General features: G+C 40.7%; 2 protein-coding genes across 19 annotated transcripts in view; one reads left to right on the top strand and one right to left on the bottom strand.

Moving 5' to 3' along the window:
- LOC116657289 overlaps positions 1-13,124 on the bottom strand; it is a 319,209-nt gene that overhangs the window by 15,382 nt on the left and 290,703 nt on the right. For 2 of the 5 annotated variants that reach the window (XM_032459393.1, XM_032459395.1), the window contains exons 3-5: positions 12,928-13,017; positions 12,348-12,490; positions 9,978-10,137 (exon numbers count right to left, since the gene is read on the bottom strand). In XM_032459393.1, the coding sequence (XP_032315284.1) occupies positions 9,978-10,137; positions 12,348-12,490; positions 12,928-13,017 (393 nt within the window). Of the gene's footprint in view, positions 1-9,007; positions 10,138-12,347; positions 12,491-12,927; positions 13,018-13,124 lie in introns of those variants that run through there. The other 3 variants (XM_032459396.1, XM_032459392.1, XM_032459394.1) reach the window with 2 other exon arrangements.
- RBMS3 (RNA binding motif single stranded interacting protein 3) overlaps positions 1-13,124 on the top strand; it is a 629,715-nt gene that overhangs the window by 520,699 nt on the left and 95,892 nt on the right. The gene's annotated exons all lie outside the window — the stretch shown is intronic.

Raw genomic sequence — 13,124 nt, 5'->3', positions numbered from 1 at the left:
GACTCAAAAGATCAGAGCCCTGGTTTTCATGGTTGAGTTTTGTCCATTTTTTTAAAAAAATAAGGAACATTCTATGTTGCTCCTAATATTTTAATGGTTTGCTTTTTAATTAAAGAAAAACGTCTATGTAGCTTACTCCAGCAGACCTTCAGACCGTATTTTGCAAACCCTCCTATTTACTCTTACTTAAATACCTCAGGGGCTTTCTGAGTTCGTCCGGTCGGTTTTGTGTAAATCTTACCAACATGCAAGGAATCCAGGCTACACTTTGGTGTCCAAGTCTGTCAAGAGGTAAAATCCAGTATATGCTGCCAAGCCAACATATGGCACAGACCGAGCCAACATGGGAAAAGGGCAGAAGTCTTGCCAAGTTCTAAAGAGTAGACTTTCTGGAAGGGGACAGCTGCCTTCTGGAAAAGTAACGTGTTCCCTTGAAGAGCACTCACGCTAGCCCAGCGCTCACCCTGAAGTTAACCATCATCTCATTGTGGCCAAAAGGAACGCACGTCTGGCAAAAACCTGAGTGTGTTTTCCAGATAGCAAAGCATGGAAGATTCTATCCTTTTTCTCAAGCTGCTGAGGAGAAGGAGAGATAACTCGTATGTGTTTTTATTTCAACTGACACTGAGGACACAAGCCAAGTGCTTCATTCCCTTGTCCTCCACCGCAGCCATTTTGGGGGAGTATTGTTTCTCATGTAGCTTCCTCCAGCAATGGGGGTGGGTGTGTGTGTGTGTGTGTGTGTGAGAGAGAGAGAGAGAGAGAGAGAGAGAGAGAGAGAGAGAGAAGTTGGCCCCTTGGCTCTTTCTTGCTCCGGCTGCTGCTCACCGATACCTTACGACTTCCTCTAGCTAGACTGTGCATCGCGTTTGAGCGTAGGTCACTCTGTTTAAGTTTAAGATGTGATGCTTGTGGTTGGGGCAGATTCCTGAAAAACAGGGGTGGCTGGGCCACCCACCACTGTGTCGTCTTCAACTTGGAAAAATGGGCTAGCCAGCATCATGGAACCACCGAATTTGTAGCACCAGTCTTTGCCCTGTAGAAGTTTTGTTGGTTGTCTGTGCTGTACACAGAACCTTTACCCAACTGGTCTTTGTTCCATCATCAGAGTAGAGGTTGGTTACATAAAGCACCCTGCGCTACTAAAACATAAAAATTCTTCAGCAATCTAAGGTGAGGGAACAGAATACCTGGAGCTGAAGAGGATGAGTGAATGACTTGACGGCTAAGGGCATGGGTTCTTGGTTAGGCTCTTTGGGAGAGGACATGCCTCCCTGGTTATAGGACTTTGGGTGATGAAACTTGCTGAGTCGCAGTTTTCTCATCTGTAATATGGACACAGAAGTATCTAAATTATTATGGTTTTTGTCCATTAAATGAAGTAAGGCTTTAAAGCTCTCAGAGTAGTCTGGCCCGACAAATAGCAAACACTGAATAAAGTTATTATCAGTTATGAGGAGATAACGATGCATGATGCTTTAAATGAGCCCAGTTATGCAAAATGAGTGTCGGTGAGGGAAGAAAGGTGAGAATTAGCAGTGATCACCCATTTCTCCCACATCCACACTGCTGACTCAGCACACTCTGCTAACCAGCTTGGTGGAGATAGCCTCTCAGACTATAAATAAGATAAATTGCTTAGATTGGTACTTATGTCATTTATTGACTAAGTCTTTCAACACCTCCTAATGAAAAAATATAGAATAAAAATAATGAAAGTAAAAAATAAGGGTCCACAGGGTACCTCTTTGATGTCCGTAACGGGAACCTACTTTATAAATAAATTCAAGCAGTCAGTAGCTACACATCTCCAGTATGTTGCCCATAAGAGTGATCTGCTTAAACGTCTGTCTTTTCTCGTGTTTTCTCTTCCATTACCTTGAGCAAATCGCACACGTAAGATCTGGTGTAGAGGTCTGCCCCCCCCACCACCACCACTGTGAGCGCACCCCGACCCTGCACTGCAGCCAGAACCCTGGGAATCTCACTCAGGTTTGACTCAAGGGCTTGAGGGTCTCAAGCAGGCTTGGCTCTGAAGAGGAAACAGTACGTTCAGGGAAGTCTCAGAGCGCGGTGCCTCTGGTCCGGGCTGCGGTGGACCAGCGGTCCAGCTGGAGGGGTGATGATGGATAAGAGAGAAACGAAATGAGGGAGAGAAGGAAGGGGAGGAGTAAAAAGATGGGAGGAAAACAAAGCCCAGCTGGGCTGTTTAGCTTTGCTGCTTTGGAGATTTACATTTCTCAGTTGTGTGCAGCGCACTTTTTTGTAAACCTGGAAGATGAAGGGGTTTTTTCAGTATGAAGGAAGAGGGGATAGAAGTCGCCTGGCCCAGGTCAGAACTATAGTACGAGGAGTTTGTGCAAGGGATCTGTTCCCCGTCCATGCAATCGGGTATGCGTTGCAGCTTCTCAGCGCAGGGTTCTGTCCTAAACCAGGAAATCTTGCCACGATACCGACAGGGTTTTAATAGATGATGGATTGCACTAAATATCTAGTCTGCGTGATGGCTTGTCCGACTGGAATGTCACGCGGATGCACGATTGAAATCCCTGTGTTGCGCTACATCGGCTGTTTTGTTAAATCAGTGCTGCCAGGGAGCAAAGATGAGGGTTCCCAGGCAGCGGCATCGTTCATGTCTCTTAAATTTTCTGTAGGCTCATTTGAATCATAAGTCTTCCATTCTTCACTGTGGTTGGCATTATTTCGTGTCAAGGAGAAAGGTCAGCTTTTATTTTTACTTCATTACAGATTAGGTTAGGTTAGGTTAGCTAACTACAATTTTCTAAGAAATTGCAAGATGGTCTTTTTGAATCATCGGCTGCTCTGTTGCCGTACGTGGCGAAATTACGGCTTCTATGCTTAATAAGCCTTGCATTTACAGCTAAGGGGTAAAGGTAAAGTTTCTGTCTACAACCAAGGGGAAAAATTCAAGAAAGCTACAGACTATTCGATGTGGTCTTTCTTGACCTGCAAACAGGTGAGGCCAAAGGCTTAATTTTAGGGGCCGCACCCTCCAAATCTGCAGGCGTGTTTTCTCTAAAAGCACATCACCCATTTGGAAAGAACACCTTAAACCATTCGAATTCTGTTCAGAAAGCAAAATTTTCAGATACTACCCTTTGACGCCGACAACTGAGCTGAGCAAAAATTCTTAACCCTCAGAGTTTCATTGTCAAAGTCCCCAAGTCAAAATGTGGTTTACTAAGTAAGGAGTTGACCTGGGGGATGGAGGTCTGCAGATCAAATCTTTTTTTGAGTCACCGGCAAACACACAACAATGACTCTAACCCACATATACTTTTTCTAGCATTAGAGAAATCGAAAAAAAAAAAAAAAGTGTGAGAATGAACTTGCGAGGATACAACTTCGTTCGAGTGTCACTTCCCTGTAAACACAGTCCTGGGGTAAATCAGTACAAACACGACGGCTTCCACAGAAAGTCTCTCTGACACCTTACCTACTTGTAATGTGAGCTTCACCGTCATTTGATGTGACTTCAAAATTCTACAGTAATTTTTTCAAAAATCACCTAAAATGTAGGATAGCTCTACCCAAGTTATATTGCAGTTGGCTTTATTTCTCCCCAGCTGAAAATTCTAGATGTCCTTGCCTATGAGGCACACAGAGATCTCTGTCAGCTCTTTTTGGCCCACACTTCATAACATGCCAGTATATAAATGCACCAAGAGGTATTTAACCAATTTTCGATTCATAGCCTTTATGTTTAAGGCTTGTTTAGACGTAAGACTGTAATACCGAGCATTTGTGAGAAAGTGTGTGTCTGATAAATGACTGGTACAAAGGTACGTGTGTTCTGAAATTTGATCCACATTGTTGTCAAACTGCACTTGAAGTGAGAGTGTTCACTTCCCCCCAGGCCTCAGTTAACACGGGGCCATCCCAAGTCGCAAACAGTGGGTGAATGGGACAAACAGTGAATAGTATCTGACTGACTACGCTTCAGTTCTCTGAGTCCTAGAGATGTGGAGCTTCTTTTTAGATGTTCATTGACTAATTTTACTTCCTTTTTCTCTGAGCTCCAAGGTCATTTGTTTTGTGTCTTTTTCTTTTGGGGAGTATTAATTTTTTCGTCTTATTTTTAAAGGATCTGGTTAGTTTGTAAGTTAACATGGTCAGAGATAAACTAGACATTTTCTCTGTTTACCTGGAATTTAATTTTATGAGGTTCATCAGGCAGAACTTTAGTGCTTAATATTATGTTTTTAGCGTTTATCGGTTTTTCCTTCTAGAGGAAACTTTTTCTATAAAGAGCCAAACAATAATTTAGTTTTCGTTTTGTGAGCCAAATGGTGTCGGTCACACCTACTCTGTCCTGTGGTTGTGGTGTGGATTTTGCGCGGCTGAGTTCCAATAAAACTTTATTTACAAAAAGCAGTGAGGGCCACCTTTAGCTCAGTCTGTGTTTTGCCAGCCCCCACTTTAAAGCATCTGGACTCTGTGCAAAATAACCTTACTGACTAGAAGATGTAAAACACCATGTGTTTCATTATTGTGATTATAAGTACATTCTATTTTAAAGTTTTGTTACTTTTGGAGTTAATTTTTTTTACCGTAGGACGAGACTGTGGACCAACTTTTTACCTAAACGGGTAACCAGTTGTCATAACAAACATAACTGTATAAATCATCTCTAATTTCTCCACTGTTATAAAATTTTATGCCAATTTTCATCGTAGGATAAATCTCCTTATATCTTTGGGTCTATTTCTGGACCCTATTCAGTTAATTTTTTTGACTGTTACTCTATTATTTTAATTACTATCACTTTATAACACCACATTTACCTAGCATTATATTAATGTCCCCAACATTACTTTTCTTGTTTCTCCAGAATGTTTCAAACTATTTTTTTGTTTCTCAAGAATTTTTCTGGCTATTTTGCATTTGCAGATTACATCAATAGCTGTTTGTCAGGTTAAAAAAAAAAATCCACTCCCATTTTGATTGGGATCACCTTCAATTTATATATTAGCCTAGGGGACACTTAAGGATATCACATATTTACAACATTAACTTTTCTATCTAAGAAAAAAATAACGTGTTTCCATTTGCTCAAGAAATATTTGTTTCAATTCTATTGAAGTATGATTGACAACATTGTAAGATACTTCAGGTGTACATCATGGTGATTTGAAATAGGCATATGTTTTGAAAGGATTCCCACTATCTCATTAGTTATTCACGTTTTCCTCACCTCCCGTATCTCATATACTTATCTTCTTCATGAGAACGTTTAAGTTCTACTGTCTTAGCAAATTTCAGTTATTCAATATGGCGTTATCAACTGTAGTCACCATGATTTCCATTAGCTTCTCAGATTTTATGTAGCTTATAACTGAAGATGTGTACCCTTTAAGCAACTTGAGCTATTTTCTTCACCTGCCCACCCCTAGCCCTTAGAAACCACTCTACTCTGTTTCTAGGGTTTAACCTGTTTTTTCTTTCCCTAGATTCCGTATATAAGTGATGGCATGTAGTGTTTGTCTTTCTCTGTCTACCTTATTTCATTTAGCGTAATGATCAAGATTGTTGTCGCAAATGGTGGAATTTCCTTCTTTTTGTGGCTGAATAATATCCCTCTCCTACGCACACACATACACACACCCTCACACCCTCACCCTCACTTCCTGGTTCCATGCATCTGCTGATGGAGACTTACAATGTTGTGTGTCTTGGCTATCATGAAAAACTCTGCAGTGAACGTGGGGCTGTAGCTGTCTCTTCAATGCCCTGTCGTTTCCTTTAGATATGTGCCCAGAAGTGAAATAGCTGGAATATGTGTTAGTTCTGTTTTTAATCGTTTTGAGAAACCTCCATACTGCGTTTTGTCATGGCTTCACCAGTTGAATTCCGTCCAACAATGAACTAGGGTTCACTTGTCTCTACGTCCTCACCAACTCTTATAATTTCTCGTCTTTTTGATGACAGCCCATCCTGACAGCTGTGAGGTGACATCTCATTGTGGTTTTGATTTGCAGCTCGGCGATGATTAATAATTAATGATTAATGATCTGTGTCTGTTGGCTATTGGTATGTCATCTTGGGAAAAATGTGTATTCAAGTACTCTGCCTATTTTTCAAACTGGGTGATTTTGTTCTTATATCCTATTGAGTTGTATGAGTTCTTTATACATTTTGCATATTAATGCCTTCTCAGATTTTTTTCTCCCATTTCATGAGTGGTCTTTTCATGGGGTTGATTGTTTCCTTGGCTGTGCAGAAGCGTTTTAGTTGGATTGTAGTCCCATTTGTTTTGGTTTTGCTTCTGTTGCCTTTGCTTTTTGTGGTGTCAAATCCAGAAAACCATTGCCAAGACTAATGTCAAGGAGTTTACCGTCTGTGTTTTCCTCTAGGAGTTTTATGGTTTCAGCTCTTATGTTCAAGTCTTCAGTCCATCTTTGGAATGGTGTAAGGTAGGGACCGTTTTACTCTCGTCCATGTGGCTGTCCAGTTTTCCCAGCACCACTTATACAGAGGCTGTGTTTTTTCCCCCTGTATATTCTTGGCTTCTTTGTTATTGATTAACTGAGTGTGTGTAAGTGGATTTATTGGGCTCTCTATTCTGTTTCATTGATCTATGTTTTTATTATTTATTGAAGTACAGTCAGTAGCAGTGTGTCAGTCTCAGGTGTACAGCACAATGTTCCAGTCATGCATATACATACATATATTCGTCGTTATATTCTTTTCCATTAAACGTTATTACAAGATATTGAACATAGGTCCCTGTGCTCTACAGAAGAAACTTCTGAAAAAAAAAGTCTATATATGTATATAGTGGCTAACATTTGTAAATCTCAAACTCCCAAATTTACCCCATCCCACCCCCTTTCCCCACAAACCATTACTCTTTACTATGTGAGTCTATTTTGTAGATGAGTTCATAGTGTCCTTTTAATTTTTTTTTTTTTAGATTCCACATATGAGTGATATCATACGGTATTTTTCTCTCTCTTTCTGGCTCACTTCACTCAGATTGGCTGTTGCATATAGTGCTGCTGTGAACATTGGGGTGCACGTAGCTTGTCGCATTCCGGGCTATATGCCCAGAAGTGGGATTGCTGGATCGCTGTGTGTCTGTTTTTAAACCAATATCCTATCTTTTGATTACTTTAGTTTTGTAATACAGTTTGAAATCAGGAAGTGTGATGCCTCTAGCAAAGCTTTCTCAAGATAGCTTTGGCTGTCTGGGGACATTTGTGGCTCCACACTAATTTTAGAACTGTTTGTTCTATTGATACATTCTCTGACAAAGTATCTATGAACAGTTAAGGACTGGGAAGAACCAGGACATGAATAACGAACTTAAAGGATGGATGGGGTTTATGGAGTTGAAGGAAAAGAGGGCATTCTGGGTGAGTATAACCCCCAAAAGGTACTAAGATAGTCTTCAAGGGGCAGAGGGGCAAGTAGCCTCCAACAGATGAAATGTTTGTGCTGGGGAATAAGGGAAGGATTTGGTTGGAAGGATAAATTGTGGTCTATTGAATGCCACAATGTTTGTTTATCAAATTTGGCACGCTTTCCTACACATTTTTTATTAAGTTGGTGGGCCCAACACTATTGTCTAGAATTTGGGTTTACTTTGGAAAATATAAACTAGAAAGGCCAAATTATGTCACTGATGTGTATGAGAATGTCGTAATGTCCAGTGGTGTCACGGATGAATCCGTCATGGGCAAAACCTTAAAATCTGGCTGCACTGGGACAATGTCATCATGCGCAGCCTCTTTTTATACCCACGGAAATAGTTTTGGAGGTAAGGTTCTTCTTTCAAGTAGAACACGGCAGTGGCGAGGGTAAGTGGTGAATCTACAATGATTAGAAATGCGAATGTGTGCATATCGCCGGCGTGGGGTTTGTTATTTTGCTATATGGACCTTTAAAAAGTAGCGCTAAGGCAAGGACTAGTGTATCACATTTGTAGAGCGGAAGCCACGTCGTTCTGAACGTAAGACTGAACGTAAGACTGACACAGCTGTGAAGAGGAAGAGTTCCGATCGTACATCACCTCCAGCGTGTCCTTGAATAGTACGTAGGACTTCTTCACCGCTGTGCCATCGGTAAACCAGAATCTGCTAGTTCAGTTGACTGCATTACATCCTGAATACCTATTTAGATACTTAACACTGTAGCCAATGTTTACACGAGATTTCATGACTCTTAGTATGCTCATCTAGTAAAGCCTTAAAAGCCTTACTTTCTAAGGATTATCTCTGTAGAGAAAGCGAGTATGCAGATAAAATAAAACCCATGTCAGACTTTCTGGAAAACAGCAAGTTACCATGGCAACACAATCATATAGAAACAGGATAAGTAACTTTTATTTTATAAATGTTGTCAGGGCAACGGAAGCTACGTAGGCAATCAGTGGACGTATCTGCTCTTCCGTAGCATGCTGGAATGCCCGTTTGTCTCTGACACTTTGAGTTACAGAAAGTATGTGGATGTTCATTAAACAAATGATAATGAATGAATTCAAATACCAAGGGTATTCCTAAATATTTAAAAGATACTAGTCACTGTTTCGTGCCTGTCAGAATGTCATGGGGACGTTTAATGTGCTTTAAAGCTTCACTTTTGCTGGGTTAGCCCTGGAGAACCTAATTCTTTCTACCTAGGTGCTAAATTTAGGATTATGGTCAATGGTGTTGACTAGCTTGGGTCTTCTTAGGCAGATAACTAGAGAAGTACCAAAGCGTGAGAGGGGATAGAATATATATAAGTCATATATGATCTAATCAGTTATGCTTTGAAAAAAAAAAGACATTATTATAGCTTCAGCCACAAATGTAAGAACTTCTACAAGTTAGAGTAATATTTTTACAAATACTGGTACAGTGCCTTCAAACTGTCCTACTGGGTAAAAGGACTATTTACCAAAGGTAGGACTTGAATTTACATTTTCGCCCTATTTTATTATAATTTGCTTCTCTCTTCATCAAACTCCCTGTCCGGAAACAAATGCTCATATTGAGCTGTGGGTAATGGGGAAAGAACAGAATTGGTAAAGAAGGTGGCATAACTCATTGTGCCAAGGAGTAAACACAGGTAGGTAAACAGAGGAGGTACCTCCTGAACTTGGTTTTGAAAATAGTTTTTCAGGCACAAGGTTGGATGGCAGGCAGAAAGTCTGTTCGAGGCAGACACACCAGGTGGAGCCAAGGCTTTGGTCTATACATCACATGTTGCATTGGGTGAGCATCTGAGAGGGCAAGGACACCTGTTCATTGGTGCCTCTAATGCCCCGTCTGACCTGAGCCTGGCTTTGGTGTTACTTTCAACAGGTGTGAAAAGATGTCACTTAATCTTCTAGACATCTGCTCACATCTCTGGGCAAACCTAACGCCAGATGCGCCCCTTCGTGAGCTCTGATCACTTGGCTGTCATAAAATAATTACTGCACTTCATGCACGTTGGTAACGTAACTCAGGCCCAGTTCTCTGAGAGTAGTACTTAGTGTCTCACATGTGACAGTCTGGTAAGTTGTTCAGATGATGATGTGAGAGGGCTGGCACTCAGAAAAAAATAGCACAACTTTCTATGTCTCCAGGAGGTGGTGTTTTGTTCCTTGTGGTTTGTTTTCCTGCAGTGAAATCACTTGGTGAGGAGCGTTTTCCAACACCACCATCGTACAATACAAAAATCTTAAAGTGTCCTCTTAGGAATCTTTTTCGCAGGGATGTTATTATTCACACTAAAAAAACAACTTAACCTGGGTATTCTGACAAAATACATAGTAAGTATGTAGATGGATGGATGCACGTGTCAGTATACAGGTCAGAGAAAGAAAGAAGAGGGGAAGAAAGGTAGGTGAATGGATGGGTAGGTACAAGCATTCATAGACGGATGGATGGAAGGGTGGGTGGCCAGAGGAAGACAGATGGGTGGATGGATGGTGAGGAAGGAAGGAGAGAAAGAAGGATGGGTAGGGAGGTAGATGGTGGACGTCTTACCGTGTCCAAGCACGTTCTGCTCGCTGCATGCCAGGCAGGTGATTTGGGAGACAAGGTTTTTGGGCAAGAAATAGGAACTTTATTCTGCCCTCTTCTCTGGTTGAGGTCTTTCTGAATAATGGCCTGGAGACCCATCTTCTCCAAGTCAGAATTCAGGCCCCTGTGAAATTCCAACAAAACAAATGTTATTTTCTATTCTGCAACTTGTTACCTTTATGTGAGTGCAAAAGTGTTAATATCCTTAAAGGGCAGAGTCTTGAGAACAGGCTCTCCTGTCTATTTCAGGCTCTAGGCAACCTTGTTTTACAAAAGGTACAGAGCCAGCATGACTAAGCCTAGAAAACAGGGCACAGGGTTAGAGCCAAAGGAACAGATTCGTTCTTTTCTATTATAGATGGATGGGTAGGTTGATAAGAGTTAGTTAGATGTACAAAGATAAGTATATTATTCTGGGGCATTTGACTAGTGCTTTTTTCCCCACTGGAGTATAATTTTACTATTTGAGAGGTTATCACATGTAATTCACAATAGCTTTCCCTTTCCCTTTCCCTGTAATTCCTTGCATTACTCAAGTTCTAATTAAATATGTGTTGATAGACTACACTTCCTAGGCTATTTCCGCATTGGCAAATATTAAGACACTGCAAGCATCCAGCTTCTGTTAGACAAGGACTTGAAATTCAAGCCTGACATTTAAGGGCAGTTGAGGCTGATACCAAATTTGTCTCTGTCTACCGGATTATTAAATCTTGTCACTGACGATCCAACCTAGGGAAAAATTCTTTTGTGTTCCTAAGGTAGAATTCACAGTGCTTTTCAGTTATAGATGAGCTCAGGCAGACAAACTGCGTTATTCACCTGGTGTATTTGTTCCCTCCTCTCTCTCCCACTTTCTGGGAAATTTGGAAAGGCTTTGGCAGGATGGTGTTTGTCCACTGTGAACCTCAGAATGCAGTGTTTGCGGTATGTTTATGCAATTGTTGGCCATGACTGATCATTATTGGCAAAGGCTATATGTGTGTATATATACCCATCGTCTTTACCTTCTTAAAAAGCTGAAAACTTAGTAGATCTTGTTAGGCAAAGTAAAGTAGCATCCTTTACTTTCACTGTGATGTAGGCAGTTTTCTCAGACCGTATAAAAACACATTTGGGAAACTTTTGTACAGTCTGACAGCTGAACAAGTTTAGTTCCTCTACTTCCTGTGACCTAATTTTCTACCAGCAAATCGCTTTCCTTTGATACTGATACTTGAATAAAAAACAGATCGCCCCCTTCATCCTCAAGGAGCGTGAGTAAGAAGGGTTTCTACCTTGCCTACTCTTAGAACTAAAGACACGCTCAGAAAGACCGTTCGGCAAAAAGGAACCCACGTCAGACAGCAGAGGAAAGAAGTGTTTTAAAACCTGAAGCTGTCTCTGAGTTGAGTTGTTTACTGGACTGGAGTATTAAAGCTTTGTCTTGGGTGTTTTAGAAGCCAAGGTCAAATGGTTAAAAAGAAAAAACAAAAGGATTCTGTTGATTCATTCTCTGATAAAAGGAAATAAATCAGCGGCCAGGGAGAACTTTTCTTTTTGCTGCTATATTCTGGGGGGAAGAAAGCATAATGGTCTAATGTTATCTCCCAACCTCATGCCTTAGATAGCAGTTTTACATGCAGAGATAATAAGTAATGGTCATTTATTTGATTAACTCTCAACAAAAGACAAGCAAATGTTAATACTTTCAATTTTGTGATGAAATGTCTAGAGATGCTAAATTGAGATTCTTTGGAGATACGGTTCTCATGATCTAGCCTGATACAACCACACCACTTAGTAAATCTAATTAGTCAGAATTGGTCTTTCAAACTACCTTCATTTCACCCAGGATTTTATGAAAATGATACCACATCTGACAGCGTATCTTTCAGATAAAGGCTGTTCCTCCTCCTCTCCGAAGGAGGCTGCAAGGTTGTGGTTTGGGCCAGAAGTCTCCCCAACATCTTTCAGAGGAGCCTGAACATGTGCTCAAGTGCGATCCTGGGGTTCTGTTTCCTGCAGTGTTTGAGAAGCCTGTTTCCCCTCAAATATTGATGGAACGTGGGAGGAAAATTGGCTCCGTCATCATTACTCAGTGGCTCATGAAATATGCATGATCTGTAGCGGTACTAGGGCCTTACTGTGTTGCCAAATGAGTCGAGTGTAAAATGTAGTAAACTGAACCAACAGAATAGAATTATTGATGCGTAGCTTAATGATCTATGATCTGGCTGAAGCCAAGTCAGGTCATTGTATCTTACAGTAATTCTTCAAGTTCAGCGGACTCTGAAAACCACACTTGAGAAGTGACATCAAAACCAGATCGTCAGCAGAGAAAACAAACCTTACCTTCCAGCTGGCATCGCATTGTTTACATAGAATATCTTTTTTTTTTTTTTTTTTAATGAGCATGATGCTTGTCCATTTCTACACCACTTAACAGAGGTGTCACTCCATTGGACATCGCGGAAGTTAGGGACAAGCTGGGGAATCTGAAAGCACATTGCAAGGAAGAGGATAAATCCATGCACATGTTCCTGGCTTTTTAATTCTCATTCAGCACAAAGGAAATCAGCTTAATTATCAACGTTGAGCTCTGAACAGTAATCTGATAAAGTCTATTCAGAAGACAGTCCTTTTATCAGAGAGTTACCCTGAAAGGGTTTTTAATCAATACACATTAGAACCATTTCTGCATAACAGTGGTGTATATTAAAAATCGATTCTTACTTTCCTACGAAGCCTTTTCTCTCTTCTGTCTTGTAGCTCAGGGATTTTTCAGTCAATACTAAAAAATCATTATAATGCTAAGTTTGTGTTACACTACACGCATAAATCCTTAGCTGCTCATGTCACATTCCAAAATTATTTCTCTAACTTTCTGAGATGCATATACGATGTTTACTTCAAGGAATAGTTTGTATTATACCTGGCATGAACCGATGGATGGATACCACATATATATTTCTGTCCACATCTGCTGACGTCCATTGTAGCCAGTATTTTCAAAGGCACTGACCTACACATAAAATACAAAGATGTTTATATGAGCATGTTCAAAGTCACACTTACAAGACTGTTGGCGTTTATGGTATAAACCAGGAGGAGATGGAAGAGAGAAATTGA

Source organism: Camelus ferus, chromosome 17 (genome assembly GCF_009834535.1).
Source record: "Camelus ferus isolate YT-003-E chromosome 17, BCGSAC_Cfer_1.0, whole genome shotgun sequence".
NCBI lineage: Eukaryota > Metazoa > Chordata > Mammalia > Artiodactyla > Camelidae > Camelus > Camelus ferus.
The sequence above is the reverse complement of the archived record's forward strand: the minus strand, read 5'-3'. Positions and strand labels throughout refer to the sequence as shown.